The 21680-nt window shown below is 39.9% G+C and overlaps 1 protein-coding gene across 1 annotated transcript; it reads right to left on the bottom strand.

Annotated features, from left to right (window-relative positions):
* Positions 1-674: 674 nt before the first annotated feature.
* Positions 675-21017, bottom strand: crabp1a (cellular retinoic acid binding protein 1a). Its single transcript, XM_035155776.2, has 4 exons — positions 20634-21017; positions 17173-17351; positions 4970-5083; positions 675-1053 (listed from the first exon to the last, which is right to left on the bottom strand). Exons 1-4 carry the CDS (start codon positions 20701-20703, stop codon positions 1003-1005), a joined length of 414 nt encoding a protein of 137 aa, XP_035011667.1. The 5' UTR covers positions 20704-21017; the 3' UTR covers positions 675-1002.
* Between the last annotated feature and the right edge of the window lie 663 nt (positions 21018-21680).

A 21680-nucleotide genomic window follows, 5' to 3' on the forward strand; every position in this document is an offset into this window, starting at 1 on the left:
TCAAGCCTCCATGTCCTTTATGTCCTTTGAGACAATTCATAAATTAAAAAAAAGCTACTTAAATATGAAATTTGCCACGGTATCTTCCTTTCTGGTTGTTCGGGTCATGGTCAGAGTGATCAATGAATCCAGTGTTACCTTCATCACTGACATGTATCCTGGTGCTTGTAGATGAGCAATGTGGAGCTTTACAAGTTAAATTGGGAAACTGATAATTTCTGTTGATCTTAAAGATGAGCTAGTGAGTCTAGTTTGTGTGGATGCGCTCACAGTGAGGAAAAATACCTACAGACATAACAAACACCATCCAACCAGACATGTCTGTGTGCGGGGTCACTGCTCACTTTGATACACAGGACAAATTGTTGTCTTGCAAGTCATGCATGGCACCAGCAGAGAAAAGGACTTGTTTGAACAAGTTGTTTTGGCTGAAACCAGCAGCGAGTAGCATCATTATTACCTTCATTTATTATGGCCCTTGGAGAATGTCGTAAAAGCTAAAATAGAATATAAATAGGTACAACGTTCATCACCCCTGACTTACAGAGTAAATCCACAGTTGATTTTGGAAGAGTATTGCTGGACATCACTGGATCAAAAGTTCTTTAACAAGAAAACCCCACAGCAATACTTTAATATATATGTGTATTATCAGGAAAGAGGCTCTGATACAGTTTGTTTCATCTTTTTATTGTTTCCCGTCATCAAACATGAATACTCAATCAATGCAACCGATGACTAAATCCTACGTAAACAGCTGACACCAGGGGTTGCCGATATGAACACTGAGCTATCCAGCTACGGTACTGCAGACACAATACTCACTACAAATAAACAGATTACTGAGACATTGCTATTGTATGTGGAGACTATAGCAGACTGACGCCTGGAGATTACACAGGATACTTTGCAAATGTGTTAGCTTGACAGAGTGTGGTTGGGTTTTAAACAAGCTGTGGTCCAACTGGGTTTCTGCCTCGTCCTGATGAAGGTTGCAGAGCTTCATTCACGTGCGTAAACCCGTGTGCACACTACGTCATCTGCCCCGAAAGTCTGGAAGGGACAAAAACACATTTCTGGATTTTAGACCCATGATAAAGATGGGCCCTTACAGTCAGTTAAATGAGATTCACACTTTAAAGCTGTTTTCTCTTCAGCTTCTACAAACACACTCTTAAAATGTCTAACCCAAACCCCCGCCCACCTCACACAGTGATTGGCCACAACTGTGCCTACAGATAAATGCCCTTGATTAGAGGCCGTTCCCTTTTGTACTAACTATCGTGCGAAGACTACAAAGACATGCACAAATAATAATTGGAGAGAAATTAGGGGGACTGTGTGTGTGGCCATTTGCATTAAGTACAAACACTTGGGTCTTTAAAAGTCTTTAAACTGATGAATGAACTACTTAAGCAAAGTTTACACTATGTGATCTGACTTTCAGAGTTGTCGGATCACTGTGTAGTTCAAACTACACAGCTTGCTGTCTTCTGATCGGGGGTCTCGCGAACATTGTGAGTTCACACTACACGGCTGACTGGCGACAGGCGCCTCACACTACATGATCTTTCACCAGACTAGCATGTCTGGTCCGCTCTGATTGGCTGCAGTTGTCGATTCGTCTGATTAGGTATTTAGTCTATTATAAATCTAGTTGCTTTGAATAGTTTATAGTGTTTGTGTGTATGACGGATCAGCCACAGGTCAATGGGATTATAGCACCAGCTCCAATATGGTGTAAAACCACATTATTTTTCCTTTTTCCTATGGTTCATTAACAATATCCACCTAGTGGTATAGTATGAAATAACCGTAACTGACCACATCAGATGTCACAAAATTCCGAAGTTCCCAAATTTTTTGGTGAGTGGAAAATCAGGCCCAAAATTGTGTAGTCAGAATTAGTTTCAAGGAGACTTGTGAATCTCCAGCTTAGTATCACGTTTGCATGACGAGGGAGGTAAAGTTGACGGGCTTAATTAAAAAAATTCTATTGGGGTTTGAGTTCTCAGTGAAGAAAACTGACAAAATGTCAACAAGTATACGTAATGATGTGTGTCACGACATCACAGACTAAATGAGGGCCATCAATCTGATGTCAACCGCATTGCAAACTTGATGATGAAACCAAAAGAAAGTGCGTCATTTACGCCCCTGAGGCTTGAAGTGAGTGAACTGCTGTCATTTTCAGATTTTATCTCAGGCTGATCTGGCTGCAGAAAATCCATACGCCTCTGCCCTTCAACCTTTTTTTTTTTTAAAGACTAATCCAATTAAAATGCTTATGCAAATCATATGGAAATGTGCCCCACTTACAGTATGAACTGCCACAGACAATCAGACCATTACTTTATGATCAATTGCCCTTTGAATCTGTGATTGTGGGCTTGTTTCTGTGTCTGGGGGCTTCTTTTTGTAAACACAGGTTCAGACTGTATTTGATTTTGTGTTTCAAGTTGCTTGCCCCAAAGGAGAGAAATTGTCTGAGTGCAAATAAGACTCATGTCCATGGAGAGGCTTTCAGTCTTACAGGGTTTTAATCATAAAGTATTTATTTAATCTGTGTCAAGTTTTGGACTTTAATCGACTTGCAAATATGAGTATGAGCAGGTGTCTTTACACTTCACTGATGTTGTTAGGTGTTAAGTTGTTGCTGGGGAAATATCAGAAGATCAGTCTGTTGTCTGCATTAAAAAGATGACTGTTGTTTAGTTATAGTTTGATTTAAGTTTCCCAAATAACAAAATACTTAATGTTTTATCATATCAGCACCACATTATCACAAGTATAAGGACTTAGAAAAGATTTAGAAACTGAGTCTATTCTGAGGAAAGAACCACACATACTTTAAATTACCTCTTTTGTGGAGGAGGAAGGAAGGAGGTAGTGGTCATCTGAATATCTTTGGTTACATCTGTTTGTTATTCAAAGGTGTTTCATAGTTTCTCAATGAGAGTGGTTCAAGATTTTGGATCCAGTGAAACTCCTGCAAGCACAGGATCTCCTTGCTGCTTATTTCCTAACATTTTTTGTTGTTTTTAATTTTACGACTTTAATCTCATAATATTATGATTTTTCTTATGATATTACGACTATAATACTGTTATGAGTTTCTTCTTAAGTACGACTTTATTCTCATATCATGACTTTATTCTCGAAATCGCAGGATTTATTTTTATTACTAACACTCCATCGTAACAAGACAAATCTGCTGCCGTGGGGAAAAAGACTGAATAAGCACTTTGAGACTGGACCAAAGTTAACAGCAACAGGAAATAAATTTTCTGCTGAATAGTCACAGTGATGTTCTAAATTTGAAGCGAGCTCTCACAGCAAGGTGCAGACTATTTTGGGCATCAGTGCAAGTTTATCAAAAATGAATTGTAGTTGTAAAGCTCCTCTCCACTCAGCCCTGCTTCATTTGACATTAGAATGTTTGGGGGAGGGGGGGGGGTTCTGCTTATATCAAGAGTGGTCCAAAGATAGAAAATGTTTGGGAATTACAGGTTTTACCGTAAAAAAATATTTTAGTAATTTGTTAACTCTGATAATCATGTATTTGTATAAGAAGTGCAAGCTGTTGAGGTTTTGAGCCAAGATACGGGATCCCTAAAACTTCTCCCTTCCTTGCCAAACCATTGTAAATACAGTAGTTAAGTACCTTCCATCTCAGACAATGTTGTCATGTCAGAGTCACTGCTTCAAAACGGACAGGATGAAGGATTTCAGCAGCTAATAGCTATTTCAAAGCACACATGAGCATTTGAGCATTGTAATAAAACAGACTTGAAAATTACTTTTTCACACTGTCCCATCTATCTTTAAAACTAGATTTCTCCCACTTGGTTCAAACATATTTCTGGGAGCTAGAACTTGTCACTTTACTTTCTCACTGACACTGTCAAACCTGCCGTGGCCCTGAAACTAGGGCAGATGTCTCAGGTGGAAGAGGAGCAGAGTCACTTGTTAGCGTTGTCATGGCAACAAATCCAAGGTGTGTGCGCCGAGAGCCAATTTAATTCTATAAATCTTCAGCATCTGTAAAAACAATATGGTGGATGAGTCTGCATCTTTTCGCCGATGAAGAAATTCAGGATTTCTATCAGCAGCAGTTTGGATGTGGACGGGTGAGATGATGGTGTGACAGCAGGGAGGAGTGAGGTGAGAAGAGCGACTCGGCTGCTTGTCACAGCTCGGCTCGATCAATCTCCGTTAGTGCGTGAAAGCCCTCAACTTGCACTTGCCCTTGGCTTGTTATATAAAACCCTGCAAACCTCCTTGATTCATTTTTCAGAATCTAAACCTTTTTATATTGTTTCAAGCTTTTGCCTGTTGGATATTCATCTTACAAGCACTCAAGGAAAAACAAAAGCAGAGCTTGGGAGCATTGAACTTAGAGAGAGGGAAAACACTCCAGTCCCTGAGAATTGTTCGCCTGGTCCGTTGATCTTGGACTGCTCCCCTGCACATCGTTCGAGGGGCTTTAGACCCATTGACTCCTGTCCATATTAATCTGGCTAAATACAGCGGGTATTACTGCGATGTCAGCGAAGCAGCTCCTCTTGTTCTCCTTTCACATCTCTCTGCAGGGTGGATGCAAGCTGGGCTCCTTGGGAAACAGCCTCTCTCATTTCCTTTATGGATGAATCTCCAGGGTGACTTCATTCACTCCCTGCCTCGTTTCATTAAGCGTTTCTCAAACAGAGTACACTAGCTGCCTGAAAATCCCATTTTAATGCATGTGAAGACCTCTGAGCCTCCATGAGAACAAGTCACATAACAGATGAACCATACGGATGAGCTACCCATCTGTCTCTGTACTCGTGGAATATAGTGTAAACCTTTTTCTCTTTGTTGAGCATCGACCTCAGCCAGATACAAGAGTTATTTCAGAGAACTTCAGAGCTTTTGTCTTTCTTTTTCATGCAGGAGGCTTCCAATAAGAAAACCACTGCTGTGCACTCACTAGTTTGAGCTCGTCTTCGTTCAGCTCTCTGGTCCAGAATGTTTTGGGGCCATTGCCGTCCACCAGGGTCTGCTGACAGTGGATCTTGTTTTCTGACTCCCAGGTTGCGAGACTCTGCAGGGGGAGGCACAACAAGGTGGGAAGGTCAACACAATGGTGTGAGTCGTGGTAAAAAACATTGTCAAGAACAGCCTGTGGGGATTACCGGGACATTTCCTGAGGGAAACCATGTATTACCACCCACAGAGTCAGTGCAGGCAGATGCAGTGGCACAGCTGTACTGTGCCACTGCATCTGCCTGCCCTGACTCTCTACATTGAGTTTGCCTTAGATAATGACCATCAATAATAATCTTTATTGTCATTGTACAAGTACAATGAAACGTTGCATGGAGCAAGCCTGTAGATGCCTAACAGCTTAGACTAAGAAAACAGTTAAATATTATAAAAATATGAAAAATATAAAAATATGTTTATACAATGAATTGAACATAGAGAGGCAAAAGTAGTAAAAAATTAAAGAGACAAATCCTGTAATAAAGTGACAATATCGAGAAGAAGGTATTACAAGTTAATAATAATCATTCACCGATTGCTGACTGCAAGTTAAGTGTGTAACCACACAGGGTCTAAATGAGATGTACGATGCTTTTTTATTTTTCTTTCTTCTAGTGTGTAACACACATTTTCTGTGTTTGGAAAGTTAAAAAGCCCTAAAGGGAGCTGATGTCTCCCACAGACAACACTGCTCCTGATTAGCATAATTTACCTCTAGTCTACACCTCCTAATCCAATCACAATAGAGTGGACTAGCTGGCCAATCAGAGCAGATGAGGCTTTATCTTAAGGGGAGCCTTAAAGAGACAGGAGCTAAAAGCAAGTGTTTCAGACAGAGGCTGAAGAGAGGAGCTGCAGTAATGCTCGGTTTGAGGAAAGTTGTGCGTTTTTTTTAGCATGAAGTGCTAAACCAAATTAAAATCCTGAACTTAAATATGTGCATAATATGTCTCCTTAAACACTTAGACACTTAAAGTAAATGTAGAATTTGTTTGCTGACAAGAAAACTCACACATTTTAAATGTTACTGACACTCTTCTAGATTCCGTTCAATTCCAAAATATAATCACAAAATTCCATGTTGTGCTACATTTGAGACATATGATGTTGTTGTTGTTGTTGTTGTTGTTGTTAGTTTTTGCCCTGACCTCAACCCTCTAACAACTTTGGTATTAACTCTAATGTTGTAGTTGAATGGAAGTCAGCCCGTCCCTGCAGCTAGGTTCCATAATCTGGTTGAAAGTCTCCACAGAACAATGGAGCAGCATATTAATGCCCATGGTTTAAAGAATATGTGAATATTAAAATATAATAACCTGTATTTAATCAAATATGTCTCTAATGCTGAGGCGTCCACACATCTTTGGTCATATGTTTCTGCAGCATACTGAAGTTAATATTGGTGCCATGCTTAGTCATTAATGACCAGACCGGACCTCAATCTACAAAGCAATGTGATACTATAAACCAGTGGCCTGAATGAGAGGGGACAAAAACACATATAAATCCTCTTAGCATTTTGGCCAGTCTGGATCCCGGTCTGCTAATTCGCTTCAATAATAGTTGAAATGACTTCAACAGGATTAGTCAAACTGCGGCTCCAGGACTAATTTGTCCTGAAGTAACTGACTCAAATGGCCTTTCAGAGTTAAAACCAAGGTGACCCAGTGGCACTGATTTGTGTTAACGCACAGGATTTATCACTTTGGTCCGCTCCGCGTCTATTAACTGACGTCATGTTTCATTAGCACTGGCATACGAGTTGTTCTGTTCTAGGAAGAGTGAGGCATTTTGGGTATTGATACCAATCTCTGATTTGAACTTATAAATCCAAAGCTCATTAATTATTATGTTATATCCTGTTTGTTCTGGACAAAAAGTGAAAAATGTGAAAATAAGGTGGTGGATTTTTTTTTTATCATTGAACTAAACCAAGTTAGCCTGTTACCTCTACCAAGGATGTTGTGTTTTCATTGCTAAAAACTACTGAACTGGTTTTATTGGGTGGGGTATGGGCCAACAAAGACCCCATAAACTTTGGGAGGATCCAAGATTTTTCTTTTTTGCATTCTTTAACATTGAAAGAATAGAGACCTTTATGAAAAAACCTGGCATATGTAGATAACTAATGTCTATGACCAGATTCAATTTGGTGCCAATCCGGATTTTATTCACAAGCATCAAGCACAAACATCCATCATTTACATTTCAACAAAATAAAACTCAGGACAACCCAAGCTTTTCCGTTATTTTGCAGAAAGACTGTGCATTTGTAGGGTTTTTCATTGACTATTTGTTTGATCATTTGTACACTTTTTTAAAAAGCACCTCTATTCAGTTTTAGATGAAGCAGCAGCCTTAGTTCCTGTGAGGCAAATGTTAATCACCATATCAAAGGTAAGCAAAGCCATGATGGTTCCCTGCAGGCTGCCGTCTGCACACTTTGCCAAGAGGAACAACAGCGGGGCTTTTCTCCAGCTTTCTAAAACCCTCCTCCAGATTTCTTTTTTCTAATAAAGCCAGAACCCCGAGAGTCAATTAGCTACGGCTCCAGTTTAGTGCTAGCATTAGTCAGCTTCTGACTTGGATGGATTTTCTCTCATGCTCTCTGCTGCACATTAACTCGTGTACAAATTCTCACACATGGTGTTTTTAAAGTAAATAACACACCAGAGCTTGTGCACACACATTTGAGACCAAGACAAACTCACCTGGCTCGTCCAAGTCATTTGTTTAACCCTGTCCGGTTTTCTCTAACGTTTTACTTATCAGAGCCTCTGCTGCCTTTGGCTTTGGTTCAGTCACTGACAGACTTAAGCGTTTTCATTGCCTATCAGAAACACAAACATTGTTTCAAAAAGCGGGAGAGCATTTCATTTCCCGCTTGGTTTAAAGCTTTTGTGTTGGATTATACAACATTTCTCTCAGAGCCCAAAATAACACTCATCTCCACCCTTGGACTTATCTCTTCCCAGAGTTTGACCATACTATCTCTTTCTCATAAGTGTTTGCTCATCACTTTTCACATTCTCAGTAGCTTATGACTTACACCCTAAGGACACAAAATGTGTCCTCAAATAATTTTACCAAGCGAAAATCCAAATCTGAGGGGTGAAGACAGTGCAGTGCCTCAAGCTGCACTTTCTCTAATAACTATTCAACTGTTACTGGAACCAATAAAATCTGACCATACAATACTCATCTTCTTAAATGACCTGTTTCCATTAGAAACTTTGGTCTTAATTGGACATTACAGGCAACTTTTCCCCATAGCCTTTCTAAATGGTAATATAGTCTGTGCCACTTTCCAAACGATGGGATCAGCAACTCCTTGATCATAAGAGAAGAGGCTATTTTCACTACTGTTCATCTTGGATATATTTTAGCTGCCACCAGAAAACATAAAACTGACAAAGAATCGTAGATGTTGCTTTTAGCAGCATGGCTACCACTACTAGCCTGGTTTATTTGTGCCAGAACTAATGATGTTAAAGTCCCAAGCTCTCTCCATAGTCAGACTGGCAATCAGCCAACAACTGGGCAATTTTTCATTGTATGACTTCACACAATTACTCAAGCTGCCACTATCTACGAGAAACACAATTTCATGATTCTGCCCTGACCCCGAGCTGTGGAGGTCTATCTTTGTTGTGTTTTGTTGACTCCTTGTTTGTGGACACTTTTTGACTATGGACATTTTGCTTGTGTTTGGTTGTTTTTCCTTGAGTTCTGAGTTTCCTGTTTTATTTTGAAATTTGTGTCTCCAGCTTTATTTCCTGCCGTTGTCCTGTTTCCTGCCCTTGTGATCGGCTGCACCTGTTCCTCATGTGTTTCACCTGTGTTCAATCAACCCTGCCTCCCCTCCTGTGTATATAAGTCTCTGTGCTTCCCTTTGTCAATTTGTCCTCCTTTGCTGTACATCATTTTTCCATGGTACATCGTGTTTCCTAGCTTCTCCTTGTTTGCCTTGTGTCACATCACCTCTGTGTTTCTGCTATTTTGTTTATCGTAGTGTTTCTCTTAGTTTAGAATTTTCTGTTTTTGGACTTTGTTTTCTTACCCTGCTTTTCTGCAAGACCCTTTGTTTTAATTAAGCGCATTGCCATAAGTCTTAATTTTACCACATAATTGCATGCCCGGAGAAAGATATCTTGGCGTTATTGATTTTGGGATTAGTGGATCAGCTTTCAAGGGTGGATTGTTCTTCATGTAGACATACTGAGGGGTGACGAATTAAAAAGCAACACAAAGCTTTTTGGTTTGGTGTTTGGGCCACAGCTTCAGGCTACATTTGATTAGTTACTGGAACTGCTACATTGTTAGAAATACAAAGTTCCTTATTCAGTGTTTTTACATAATGGTGGTGGAGAGTGCTTTCCCATTAGTTTTAGGGCACGGTCACACATGCGCTAAAGAAGCAGTGGCCAAACTTCGCCTTCCGTTCAGTGCAAGCAAGGGGGCAAATAAAACATTCAGTTCTTGGGGCATGGCAAATCCATTAGCAACGATGTCCATGTGGTTGACCCCACCTGGCCGTCATTGGCTGTAGTTTTCATATCAAGCCAAGATGGAGGAGACCCTGGCATCAGCTGTGTTGAACCACTTCATGATGGCGGACATGAAAATTATAGATTGCCCCACAAAATAAAGGCTGCCTGGCTGGCAGTGAGTCAGCAGACCAGTAGATGGAATGTGTATCAATTATGGACAACAGACCACATAAATGATTTTCCTTCACATCCTGCAGTGCCCACATTCAGCTAGAGATGATGCGTATGCCTGATGATGTTCCGTTGGCCTCAGCAGGTTATAATCATTTCACTGCATTGGCATATGGGTGACCATGCCCCCAATCTGGGTTGAGATGTGATGACTGTGAAGACCATAAAATATAGTTCATCAAATGTTATTACAAACCAATCAGTGACTCCACATGCTCCATGGATGGGGCTCTGTCATCCTGTTTCTCCACTCATTTTTCAAAATGTTCCTTTTTACATACATATGCCATTTTAACCTTTTTCCTTTTGTCATTCACTGATTCTTATCTCATGTCCGAGCAAAGTTGATTTTCAATGACACATGAGGTTTCAAAGTTGTGACCCCACTTTTTGTCAACACTGTCAGACATTCATCATAATGTAATAAAATCAGGCAATATTAGGGGCAGCAGTCACTCTGAAGGACCCATTTTCACATAACACCTATAGAGTGCATCCATGGCAGACGGGGTCAAATAAGTTTTATAGTATTTTAAATCTTAATGTTTCCTGTGTCGCAAACATGATGTTTCAAAACCGTCTTCCAGTTTCTGAGGAAATTGATTAGAATGTTTAGATCAATTTATTCTCCTGAAGTAGGTTCTTGCTGAAAAGAAAATGGCTGCTACATGAACTCCATTTATTTAGTGAATAAAATGCCTGTTATGTCAGATTTCCTGTCTGACGGCGGTGACAGGCGAGTTACGGAGTTGACATTCAATGGGAAGGCATCATTTTTTGAGTCAATTATAAAAATAGATTATTAGTTTGACTAATGATATATAAATACTAAATATGTGGCATCAGCATTTTCTGCGTTTTTTGTATTGCTTTTGTGAATTGATAGTCATCAACTCTATCAGGGTTTAGTTGAGGGAACATAGGGCTTACACACACATAATGGCAAAGGTACATAGACACACTCCCCCTCTAGTACAGGAACATATGGTAGATACATACATGTAGTTTAATTTGTCTGAGCTTAAGGTTTGATTTTTTTTCAATATTGGATCCTGTTTTGTCCCACTTCTCAAGAATCAGTGCATTATACAATTTAAATTCTTCCTTGGAATTCTACGTCACATACTTGAAGTAGTCTTGCCAATCAAATTCACACATCAGCTACACATGCCTCTCCATTGCGACTCCAGGTGACTGATACTAAATGTTGGTCTCTATAGCAACAAGCAGGGTTAAAACAGTCCATTTGTCTTTTTGCCCAGAAGGGATTTGCTTTATGGTATCTTAACCACTTCATCCCATGCGTTCAGCGTGACAAATATTGAATCACCCCCACAGACGGTGCTTTACTTCTCCGAGGTTATTTTTCAGGAAAATTCGACCTCAGTTACAAAATAGCTCAAATGTTTGTTCTAAAGTTTTGGAGGTTTTCTAACCTCAATAAACACACCTATCCATCAGGGCAGGCACATAACTGCCTCATATGACTGCACTAAAGCATGTCTGGTGTTTCCTGTCTGCCGCCTCTGCAACTGACAGGAAACACCTAATCACTTCCTCCTCCTGGAAGTGAGAAGAGGCTGCATGATCCCAGTGCACTCACACAGATTAAGTGGGGCTTTCTAACCTTGTGGCGCTGTTGATCAGCCTTCTGCTCTTTGCCAGGCACACACCAGTGTGTAATCCCTTTTTAAACATGGGGGCAGTCGGCCTCAGCCAAAACCCACTTAGGCCTTTCCTGCCCGCTGCTCCACCTTAGAGTCCACCAACACCCCACACCACCCTTTCAACCCACCAGCACATGTGCCAGTGTCAGTGGGCGCTGCTTCCTGCAGATTTCCTCCAGTCTTGCGTTGGCTTGCCACACAAGAGCACAGTGTGCTTGTCGCTTAGAGCCACCACCTCAATGTATTTGCAAAAAGTAGACAAGAATATACAATATAGATTAGAACAGTCAGAAGCTATTAAGATAATGATAAATAATTAATTCTGGCTCTGAACTCCTGCACTTTAGTTTGAAAAGAAACCACTGTGAAGTTATTTGTAATAGCTTTAATATGAGCTTTTTGTTTCACCAAGTCTGGTCATTTTAGGGAATCGAATTAGACAAGTGAAAGCTGCACTAATCAATATGTTGCATGTAAGCCATTCCTCAAATGACTATGCACTTTGGAAAGTGTCACTCAAAACCCACAGTAAATCACCAGATCTTCCTCAGTGAGACTCCTCAGTTAGGATCCAAAGTGAGAAAGCATTTTACAGCACAATGAAACTCGACAGCTTCTCGCAAACATCATTCAATGTGTGTGAATACAAAGCCACGTCACCATCTGAAAAACTCTCTGGCCACATTGCATCATCAACAAACGAAGGCGAATGCTGTGGTGCTGAAGCTCCAACCCGAACAAATGCATGTGGCAAATTTGTGATGTCAACTCGACTTGTCGGCCTCATTGCAGATAAGCCTCATGTGGCAGAGAAGCCACGCTGGGAGCCGTCTCGCCCTGCCCAGTGCCAAGCATGCTCCAGGGCACAGACAAAAGGAGCCACGCTGTCTCCTGGGATCCAAAATAGGTCACTTCTTCTCCCCCCTGACTGCAACATGGAGTTCAAAGCATGAAACAAAAGGTAGAGACAAAAATCAATGTCTTGGGTTTTAGCCCTATGTGAATATGTGCCATTTTTCATGTTAATAAATGTGATTATATATAAGTCCAATCTCTAAGGCTGCTGTCTGCATGCGTGCAATTTCACATTTTTCCATTCCCACGAACAATTTTTCCTCTCCACAAGCATGAATATCCCATCTTTCTGTTGACCAGGAATGTTTCTGCACAGAAATGTGTCAGTAATATGGAGGATAGAGGCAGGAAGTCTCCAACCCTTTTCAGAAGGAAAACCACAGGAAAACATGTGTTGCTTTATCCAACATGGTTTTCAGGCTGGTTATTCTTTGTGTGGTCTAAGCAGCAGCTGAGTCAGAGGCATGTGTTTTACTCAGTGACTCTTCAGCAAGGCAGCTGTTGAAATCTGGACTGACAGGAGTTGTTCTTGTTGTCATGAGAATTAGATTAAATATGCTCTCACTGAAACAGTTTAAAAAGCCTGACTGACAATTTAGGAAACAAAAAAAGTAACAAACTAGGACCTTTTTTAATTTTGGGCTCCAAGTGATTTGTTATAGCCGACCTTATATTTTATTTATAGTTAATATAACCAGTAAATACTTATGTATGTAACAATTAGCAGTTAAGCAACATTTAAAAATTCTACTTTAGTTTGATGTCCTAGATAGATAGTGATTATTAATTTGACATTATAACTAGATTTCAAACACAAATGTACTTTTTCATCTAGATATACAGATTTAAAGGTCAATTACAATCTGTAATTGTAAAGGATTCTCTAAAAATGCGACCAATGTTAAATGGATAATGAAATGCTATTAATGAAAGGTTTTATTAACTGCACTATATCAAGATTTATCATACGTTTTTTATTCAAGCTGCATTTATTTGACATGTATTGCTCAGGATGTAGAGAGGGTCGTCCACTAAGCAGAAGGTCAGTGGTTCGATGCTAGGCCAAAGTGTCTTTGGGCAAGATACTGAACCCAACAGTGTGTGAGTGAGGTGTGATAGGAATGGCAAATATAGCTAAGCGGCCATCAAGACTAGAAACCTTTCTTTTAAAAAAATTTTTTTTTCTTTCTAACAATATAAATATCTCATCCATGAAACCCCTAAGTTTGTCCAGTGGTTTGTAAAGCTTGACAAATTACACGGTGACTGTCTGCACCTCTCCATCCTGCATCTGTTATAAAACACTGCAACATCCTCTGCAGCCTGTTCTCTGAGAGGTATGTACTTACAGATACTGCAGCACAGCGTGATGTACTTATTTCAGATTTCCTCTTCAGGGAGGATACAGGCCAGTGGATTCCAGTGTGAAAAACTAGTCACTAAAACGTAATATATACAACGCCTCATCAGTCACCAAAGACTGTGGATTACCGACTGACACAACATTTTCAGCAACAGTTGACAAACGTAAAGGATGCTCTTGGTTGTGGGGAATTGTTTTTAATATTGATAAATTCTTGATGAGCCTCCAGTGAGGATATGGATCAACTCTGGGTGATTCGAGATCTCGAAGAAAATCAGTTTCAGGATATTTTAAAACGCTGACTCAGTGTCTTCAGATGACAATCATGACCATAAAAGTGTTTAATGTGTTGCAGAAAATATTTTTGAACCTGCCTCTGTTAGTTGATTTCATACTTAACCCTTATAATTATCTGTACAATGTATAGGTTCAGTCCATTTCCTCTCAAAAACAGCATAACTTATGTAACACTATCTCAGCTCTGCGTGCTTCCCCTCCTGATCTGTGAGAGGACAAACCTCGATTATGTCTGAACTTTGTTTACCCACAGTGTCCTCACTGACTCCAGCTCAGCAGATCAACCTCTGCACCAGGATTCTCATTTCCCTCAGTGAATCAGTGTCACTGTGTTTGTGCCGTGACATCATGACTCTAAACTCTGGAGCACTGACTCCCCTCATTGTTGTGGTGCAAAAACTTGCTGATTAAATAAACTAAATCAACAGCACATGGATCCCAAGCTTTAAAACTCAGATTCTTGCGTGTTTTGTTAAAGTTTATTGTTTTTTTATATCAAACAATAATATGAAAAATCACAATTTCTAGGTTTTACTTACTGTTACCTTACTTATAATATGTTGCAATATGATCTATTCAACATCAAATGTTGGTCAATATAGGAAATCTATTTTACAAAGTAAGAATCAAAATCATGAGAGAAAAACCTAAATAAAGGGGAGTTATGATGCTTTTTCACAAATTAGAAAAACAGGTGCTCTGCTATTAGAAAATCATGTTTATATGTCTTCACATAATCAGGATGGTCAATCGAGCTGCTTCGTCTTCTTTACGTAACTAATCAAAGATGACGTAGATTAGTCTCAGAGAGAGTCTCCACCACTTCACTGTCATAACATGCAACACAACACAGCTGCTCTTTTACCAGGGCTTCAGGTACCTTTTATTTTTTTTCATTTTCCTTGATTTGTCAGAGAATGATTCCTGGATCTTGATGAAAAAAGTCTGGCATGTTTAGTGTATCTACAATATCTGTGTGAGCAAAAATCCAGATAAAGTGAAATTTAAATGCGGACTGTTGGGCCTTGGTGAAGGTATGCACTCTACTGAGTCCCATTCTAGTTTAAAGTTTGTATTTTAATTTAGATCAAGAGAGAGCAAAGCAGAATTTATTATGAGATTCAGATCTTCTAAAACGTTCCTCCCAAAAATAAGGAACTAAAAGATTTTAATGTATGCATCTGGCTGAGCAGGGGGCTGTGAGAAATCCCCCTCAGGGCCAGAAGAGGTTCAGAGAGAATCTCTCCTGATCCCAACCCAAGCTGCCCTTGATCCAGCTGCACAGGCGTGAGCATGATACCAATAGGTAGGACTACGTGGAGGTGTTCAGTTTTCATTGAAACTCAACAACAAAAGCACAGAGCCTCTGAAGAGGACACATGAAGTTAAATGTCTGCAGGTTTTAGGATTAAACTGATGTTTCATTTGTCCATGAAGGAACAGAATTAATCACAGAAACTAAATGTTAAGGTGGAACAAATGTGTGTGTTTCTTGGACAGAAAAATACACCATTGTGTTCATATGTCGTAGTGTTTCTTCATGTAAAAAAACAATAAAAGAATAAGGCTACAATATGAATACCATTTTTTTTTCTTGAATCTACATTTACCTAAAAGTGAATTGTTCTCTCAATATTCGTTCATGTGGTGTTGCGATAATTGGAAAGATTAGTTCCCAACTGGAAAGATTCATGTGGCCACCTCAAGTCAGAACAGCAACTCGGAAAGTCTGCAAAACTTATTGTACAGCAGTTCCAGAGTTACTGACATCATCACCTAATTTTACAATCCTCTCTAAATCTTATTTCTTTTTTTTCTCTTTTTTTATGTGAACTTTTCCAATGTTTCACTTTAGTCACTTGCAAACATTCATCTTTCACAAGCACCTACCAGACTTTTTAACCAATACAGACATTTTTATGATTAATGGGTTTGTTTCAAACTATTTAATATATACATCACCCCTGATGCCTTTTTTGGTCTGTATAAATATGCAAATATTGGAAAGAGGAGTCAAAGTGTTGTTTAAATGCTCTAAAATACAACACATTCTGTTTACAGCGTCCACATTTTGACTCTGGTTGTGTTAGTCAATGTTAGCATGGGTCTCAAATCCCAGATCTTTTTAAAATTGTATACAGACCACAATCTTTCCACAGTAGTATAATTGTTTTTAAAAGTTGAATAATGCTGTTGTAAAAGTTAAGTCGAAAACTAATGAAATGTGTCTTCATTGAAGATTTCACTAATAGATTCAATGTCAAAATGTCTGTGAGATGTGCTGTAGCAGAGTCGGTGCGGCGGGGAATCTTAGACTTAGATCTTAAATCTTCTCTGTACCTTTTCTTCACACAGGTCACTTAATGTTTCTTATTATAGTTCATGGTTTGTCTTAAAGACAAGTGTGAGGACGTAACTGCCCGATTCCCACCAGCAGTGACCATAGCAACCAAGGCTCTGGTGGAAGGCCTCAGGGATTACACAGACAGTGTCCAGTGGATGTGGTAAACACAGGCTTCAGGTCTCAAGATCATGCAATCACACAAGCTGTCTCCTAGTAAGACAGAGGTAGGATAAACAAGACATAAGATGTGATATGGGCTGGTGAAGAGTAACCTTATCTAGACCTGTAAGTATCATGTGAGTCTGTTTGGGTTTAAATGGGCTCTGGCTGCAGACAGCCTTCACTTATAAGCATGTTCATCATTTCTCCTTGATGCATCAATCATCCATAAATGTTTCTGTCGAGACATCAGATGTTTCCTGAAAACATCTTCTATCATCTCACAATATTTCCTTTATAACAACCACATCCAATATCCAGATCTTAACTCTTCACCCTGATTCTGACTTAAGGAAAACATTTTTATTAAATTATTATATTATTATTAGTAATATTATTTACATCACAAATTAGTCACCTTATGGTAAACTTTATCACAATGCAGTAATAACAGTACATTACTTGGACAAAAGTAATGTAACTTTGGTGTTTTCTGTGATATCAAGATATCTGTGATCTATGCTGTCATGTTCTATAAGAGGGGTTGCATGGGTATCTGAGTTTTACTCTTTTCTTCAAGGCTTGATAAATGCTATAAATTAAATTCATTATTCTGCAAACACACAGACATGTTGCTTCGTGCTGTGGGCTTTACCTCCATGCTACACTAGAATTCATATGATCTGATGAGTGTAGTTTGTCGTTTTCATCGTATTCCGCTCATGTGTTTTGTGACTCTACCTTGCACTTCCTTCCATCCACCGTCTCCTCGTCAAACTCCTGGCCAATGTGGAAGTTGATCTCGGTGGTGCGCACAGTGGTGGAGGTTTTGATGTAGAACTGCTCACCGTCCTGACGGATCTCCACGTGAGGGTTGGAGGCCGCCGCCACAGCCACCTTCCTCAGCATGGCGTTCACCCCTGAGCAGAAACAACACAGGCCATAACCACAAGAGAGAAATAATACAGGGGTCACTGTAATCAATATAACCAGATTCATTTAGTTATTAAAGGGCAAATCTTTTTTACTGCCTCATAGTAAATGCCCATATATCACTGTGTGTAAAAGTAACGTTGTATCAGGTACTGTATATGGGTCTTTGATTTTAAGTTGGTTTATTAAAAACTAAGAAAACAGACAAATCAGCACAAAAAGAGGGGGGTGATGTTTTGTCAGTTGATGACATTTTTCTCTTTTCATCTTATTGGTTTCAGAATTTGCACCAAAGCAGCTTCCAGCCTGTTCTTTTGTCTTTCTCCTCTCTTTCTGCCCGACCCCACCCAGATTCAGACCGCTCCAGCCTCAGCCCCCAAAGCTTTAGATATAGAGGTATATGCTGCTACATGTCTCTCACACCTGCAAGTTAAATTTTTGATCAAGAATGATGGAAATGTAGATGTTTCTTAAAACTGTGTGAAATCTGTGGAATTTAGTCTCTGGGGTCTGTGTGAGCAATCATTCACACTTTGACTTTCTCTTTCTGAATCTGTAAAGCAATTGGCTTCATGTTCTGCCAAAGCTCTGGGAGCTATTATTTCATTGACCTCCTCTACCAATAGTCAGGATAAAAACACTATAACTTTGCCAACAAGCATTTAAAGTTGAAACGTTTTCTTTGATATTCAGAGCCATGAAAAACAGTCAGCCATAATCAATTTTTGTTTTGAGAACCCCAAAACCACTGTTATCTTGTGTGGGCAACACCCAGGAATAAAACATATTGATTTAATAGTTTAAACTCGACTCCACCCAAGAGGGATCACACCACATGTTTTTATAATATTAAATATATATGTGAGCCGAGCACTCTGCCCTCATTTCTAAAGAGATTGAAAAAAGATGGCTTTTCCCAAAAATGTAATTTGCAGTTTTATTTATTTATTTCGCTTGATGTACATCCAGAATGAGTGTAAATTATATCAGACAGTCAAACATTTGCAGTATATGGTCATACAGAAGAAAGGCTACTATTTTAACACTAATAACCACACATCTAAGCATCTTTGAATTTTAACTTAAGTAATTATTTTATTACTTAAATAAATTGTTTGCTAGTTTGTTACTTAGTTTATTTGTGAGCAGCATTGCACAAAAAAATGCAAAATGAATTTCCATGAAACTTGGTGGAAGGATGTGGTATGGGTCAATAAGGAATCCATTACATTTTGGTGTGGATCCAGGAATTATTTTATCACTTTCTTTAACATTGAGTGATGGGACGTTTTTCTGCATTTTCATTGATTCCTTAGAGAATAGTTCATTGATCTTGATGTTTGAGGGACGGGTATTTGTGACTGTGTCAAATTTGGTGCAGATACAAATAAAAATCTGGATCTAGTGAATTTAAATGTTGTTTCATAAGGAGTTTTAGTTTACATTGCATTTACATCTTCTAGCTCAAGCAACTTACAAAATCCACATTTTGGATTAGCAGTGGAATTGTACATAAGATGTGAACTATAGTCTTTAACCCAATGAAGACACATAAGACCCATGTGCCTGCTCTCAGACTGTGAGTCTGATCGGTTTGTACAGCTCTGTTCACCCAGCGTGCTCCTCCGCTCTCTGGCTACAACAATCCTGCAGTATGAAGTCAACTGAGTCAACAGATGCTGATGAGGATTTTGATGGAAAGTGGCGGCCCTGCGCCACCGCAATCCACGTCAGTCGCCCGTCGCAGCTCTCAATCGACCGAGCCCTTATGTAAGAGTGAATGAGCGATCTGCTGCGGCAGATGTGGTTCTTGTGTTGGTGAATGGGTGAGGTGCTAGACTCGGTGACTGATTTCTCCTTAAATCAGAGGAGCAGGTGCCACATGAAACGGTGGTGGAGAGGTGATGAATTATTTATTTTGCCAGCAGTGTTTCAAAACTGACAATTCACAGCTTTCAGATTATAGTTGTCTCAGTGACACACGATTACGAAATTAAAGATTAGAGGATGAAGATGCCACTTCTTGACAAAGCAGCTAATCATCTAGTTTTTCATATAGTCAAAAAAACTGATATTTTAAGTCTTTTTAAGTTCCTATCAAAGGCTGGAATGGCCTAAAATAATCAGCACTTTAGCTTTTCGTCAAACAAACCGTACATTTGTGGGGGACTATTTTCAGCTTCCGATTAATATTTGTTGGTATTTAAAGCATAAGCACAACAGTGTTTTTGTGACTATTCAAATTAAAGCACAGTGCAGGTCATGCACACCAACAGGAACAAACTATTTCAGTCTTAAAGGTAATAGCTGTGAGGAGGATCAGCCACTTGTTTCTTTGCATCATGTCGTTGGGTTTCTTGACAATAAGAACAATGAAGCATATCAACCATATGCAGCTTTAAAGTATGACATGGCACAGTGTATGACTGCAGGTAGGAGACTGCAGCCTCCCAGCAGCTACATTTGATCTCTAATCCTCCATCCAGAAATCTTATGTGTGGGCCGTTGAGTGCTGCAGAGATGTACAAATAACTAGATTGTCAATTGTTGGTCCAAAACTGTTAATTTTTCCACTCTACTTGCCCAGTTTGTGCTGAAATAGAAAAACCATTCATGTGTAAAAAGTTCTAATCATCTAGTTTGATGTCAACACTTCCTAGAGAGTTGCAGAAGCTGCTTGCTGCACTCCCAGTGGGACTTCTCCCTTGAGATTTCCAAATCCTTCTAAAGACACCCAGCTCCTCGCCGTGCCCTCCCTGTTTCAGCGCCCCGGCCCGATGAAAACGCTGCAACACAATTGAATGACCCAGTTAAACGTGTCTAAACCCATAGCAAACATCAGTCAAGACCAAGACGGGAGAGAGAATGAGAAAAGATGGGACACAAGAGAACAACGCTGGGCTCCAGAGACCGCCCTGGCATTGCTAATGCATGCCCTACTTAAATGCTTAACATGAATAATGTTGTGCCCCTTCTCCCCTCCTCTCTTCATATAACAATACCACGTCTGTTTAGGCTGGAATTCAGCATCCAGTGTTTCATATCTCCTGTAAAACCTGCAGCACCTCCCCAAGAATCCCTTGCCTCCTTTTCCCAGGGAGCTTTTCCCAACAATGAGATGTTGTTGGGAGTCAGGCATGCCATTGCCAAATAACAAGAAAAGCCTTTTTCTATGTGGGCATGATGGATAGTCAAACCTCATGCAGGGATGCAGTCCTGGCTGTGGAGGGGAGGGAGGAGAGGGTGAGAAGAGACAGCAGAGGGCTTACCCAGGGCTTTGAGAAGTTCATCAAATTTCTCACTCCTCTTCATTTTCCAGGTGCCGGCAAAGTTAGACATGTCTGCGGAGGCTGAGTGCGAGGGCTGCAGAAGGAACCTGTTCCACGCTCTGACGTCTCCCTCTCGCTTTCTTCTCTCCTCTCTTTCTCTCTTTGACTCTTTCTCACCCTCCTCCTCCTCCTTCTTGCCTATGTGCTCCTGTCTCCTCTGCTCTGGGCTCAGCCTCTCGTTCACACTGTCACACCCGAGTGTCTCACTGGGTCTGCTTTTACTTATTTATTCACACAGACGCTCACACACACACTCCACCTCCTTCTTGGTCTGTGTCTCACTGTGCCGGCTTCAGTCTTGTCTTCAGCTCCTTTATAGCTACTGTGTGTGATGGGAGTCAGAGGAGGTCCCTCCCCCTGAAAAGCTTTGTCCCGTTAATACAGTAGAGCAGGACTGACGTAGACGCTCACTCTGGGAATCAAAACGGCTGAATTCATCCTTTCAATGAATTTATAGAGCTTCCATTTGTCATCTACTTGATGATAAATAGTCATTTGAATAGTGATTTTTGATTGGAGGTTGGCGTTCATTGTCACTGGCATCCTTTACCAAGATGGTTCAAAAAGCCTTTCTTTGTCATAATAGAAAAATAGGATGCTCTATTTTTGAAAAGCAAATCATTATGTTACTTGGCTCATAGTTAGTATTTCAGAAACAAAAGTTTGTTAAACTTTGAAAACTTCATGCATCATAGATTCATGCATCCTTCTTCTGTAAATAACTCCAAATGACTTAAGATAAGTAGATTTTCTGTTCTGCTGTTTCTTTGTTTAGTTCTCTACCTTCTGTTGATTAAATACGGGCGAGATATTAAAAGTTTCAGTAAACAAATCTTCAACCATTAGACCCCGGTCACAGCAATGGTTGATAACAAGTAATGATCCATTTAGTAATGACATTAACAAGGAAATGTGTATTTGCTATGCACCCTTATATATTGTGTTATATGTACTATAATGTGAAGTGTATTTATTTCCCTCTGGTCT

This window comes from Hippoglossus stenolepis, chromosome 5, assembly GCF_022539355.2.
Source record: "Hippoglossus stenolepis isolate QCI-W04-F060 chromosome 5, HSTE1.2, whole genome shotgun sequence".
Lineage (NCBI taxonomy): Eukaryota > Metazoa > Chordata > Actinopteri > Pleuronectiformes > Pleuronectidae > Hippoglossus > Hippoglossus stenolepis.